General features: G+C 41.6%; 1 protein-coding gene across 6 annotated transcripts in view; it reads left to right on the top strand.

Moving 5' to 3' along the window:
* ano10a (anoctamin 10a) overlaps positions 1-2,500 on the top strand; it is a 54,174-nt gene that overhangs the window by 28,032 nt on the left and 23,642 nt on the right. For all 6 annotated transcript variants that reach the window (XM_031868647.1, XM_031868646.1, XM_031868644.1 and 3 more), the window contains exons 5-6: positions 1,821-1,940; positions 2,112-2,296. In XM_031868647.1, the coding sequence (XP_031724507.1) occupies positions 1,821-1,940; positions 2,112-2,296 (305 nt within the window). The remainder of the gene's footprint in view (positions 1-1,820; positions 1,941-2,111; positions 2,297-2,500) is intronic.

The following is a 2,500-nucleotide window of genomic DNA, read 5'->3' as shown; positions in this document are numbered from 1 at the left end:
AAAAATGGTCTCACAATATGAAATAGCTACTATGAGGACTAACATCACACATGAATAAAAATATGAACACCAATTTGTGCAATTACAAGAAAGTTTAGGGTCACCAGCATGCAGAAACCATTTTTGGAATAGGCAAAAATAACCCATTTGTACTGCATGAAAAGACTGCATGGATTTGCCCCAAACTGCATGATGTTATCATAAAGTCTGTAAAGGGGAGACTCAAGGGTATCAATAGAACCCAAAGGGACCCCTTTGAAAAGTGCCAATGCCAGTTTTCCCTCGCCAAAAATGTGCCTAATTTCTGAACGTTATTTATTCCTCCTGACAATCTATCATGACATGGGAGCAGTAGATGCCTTTGGTCCTCTAGTTTCATATGATACCAGTATCTTCACTCTAAATGTGTAGAGGTTTTGTAGGCCAACCCTGCAAGTTAGCATCTCACTGGTGCCCTAGACAAAATATAAGAAAATAATCTTTGTGACCAGCAAACATTTACCTTTTGTACCTTTTGTCTTAACAAATGAACACCCCTTTTATGATTTTTTTTTTTTTTTTTTGTTTTTTTTTTAAAAGCGTGAATGCTATCGGCAGAAGTAAAAATCGAACAACCTGCACCACGGTCACACGACTTCAAGTCACCACTACCAAGCTAAAGTCTACCAAGCTACCAAGTCGGCGTGATGGCATTCAGTCGTCTCATTTAGCCACTTGTTAGCTTGGTATTTACTGACGTATTTTATATCATAGAACAAAATGTTCAAATCTCCTCAATTTGTGTTAACCTTATTTCAGACATCCAACCAAAAACAAATGATACATATTGGACACAGCCCTAATGGTAACCATTAACAAACAATAACCACTGAATAGTGAATTATACTTATTATTATATTTCCCTTCTTCCTGTGGCAGCACTACTTTGCCTCCTCTCCTTTTAGAGCAGACTGAACACAGCCTGTCTCTCCACTGCTGCCTCCCTACCTCACTGTCTCTCTCTCTCTCTGTCTTTGTCTCTTTCGCTATCCCTGCGACTGCAGTATGGAAACAATAAATATGCAAATGCAGTGAAATATCCCAAAGCGAAATAAGGAAGCAATGAACTTGCAGTGGAGATAGGGTGCCTCTATTCAGCGCCCTTTATTTGACAAATGGTGTTAAAGCAGAATGTAATCATTCTCGACAAATGATGCACTCAAGAAATGGCAGATGGCACAATAGAGCTTTCATGTACTCGTATTTAGTCGCTCTGTATTAGACAATGGAAATGATTGGTATAGACAGTGCAATGTGCACAATGGGCTGGCTCACAGCTATTGTTTGCCTGTCCTTGTTTTAGAAAAATCAATCAAAGCAAATTAACAACATTCTACCTTTAAGTCCAACTCTTATTTAGCTTTAACACAAAATGATCCCAGTGCGGCTTTGAAAGCAACGGGCAATATCCAGGTCAGCAAAAATGATAGAGGTCATGTCCATATATCGTTGGATAAGTCGATAATGTAAAAATGGTCGAGGTTATGTTCCCACAGTGTACAATAAGTCTAACGTAAAAATGATGGAGGTCGTAACCATATACTGTATTGTACGATAAGTCGATAATGTAAAAATGATCGCGGTTGTGACCATATATTGTACAATAAGTTGATAACGTAAAAAAATATCACGGCCGTGACCCGATAGCGTACGATAAGTCTATAACGTAATTATCGAGACAGGCCTTATGACAGCACTGAAGTCAGTCGGTTGCAGCAAAATTGAACGGAAAAAAATGACATCACAGGAAGTAGCCGACTGTTTTCTCATTTGCATCCTAGTTCGCAGACTGCTGTCCAAGGGGATCCTGATCCAAGTCTTTCCTCTCCACGAAAAGGAGGAACTGAAGAGGCTGTCGTTTTCTTGGTACCAAAAGGTGAAGCTGTCCTTTCAGCCTCTCGGTAAGTAGACGAGAGAGTTGATCTACATGAAGACCTATTTGCCTTCCAGTTCAGAGTTGTTCTCAACCTTTACGGATGTTTTTCCCTCTTTTTATTTCTCTTCAGTATATTTTTCCTGTCATATTTTTAAATGACTTGCCCGCTACTTTCTTCTCCATTCTCTAACCCCAGATGACATCCGACACTACTACGGCGAGGGTCAGGCCCTCTACTTTGGCTTCCTGGAGTACTTCACCTTCGCCCTGGTGCCCATGGCTCTCATCGGGGTGCCTTACTACCTGTTTGACTGGGAGGACTACGACAAATATGTCATCTTTGCTGCGTTCAACTTGGTCTGGTGCACCGTTATCCTGGAGGTACGGACAGTGATTGCGTCTGCTTATAAGTCACTTGAAGGGGAAGTAACAATCTCAGGGACTTTTAAAGAAATCCAAATGAATGAAAGGAGCATGATACATTGTAGTTTGATTGAATAACATTCCAGTGAAAGCTGAGTAACCGAAGAGCCCAAACCTCCCCCCCCCCCCCCCCCCCCCCCCCCCCCCCCCCCCCCCCCCCCC

This window comes from Anarrhichthys ocellatus, unplaced genomic scaffold (genome assembly GCF_004355925.1).
Source record: "Anarrhichthys ocellatus isolate YVR2014 unplaced genomic scaffold, GSC_Weel_1.0 scaffold43, whole genome shotgun sequence".
Taxonomy (NCBI): Eukaryota; Metazoa; Chordata; class Actinopteri; order Perciformes; family Anarhichadidae; genus Anarrhichthys; species Anarrhichthys ocellatus.
This window is presented reverse-complemented; position numbering and strand designations above follow the sequence as displayed.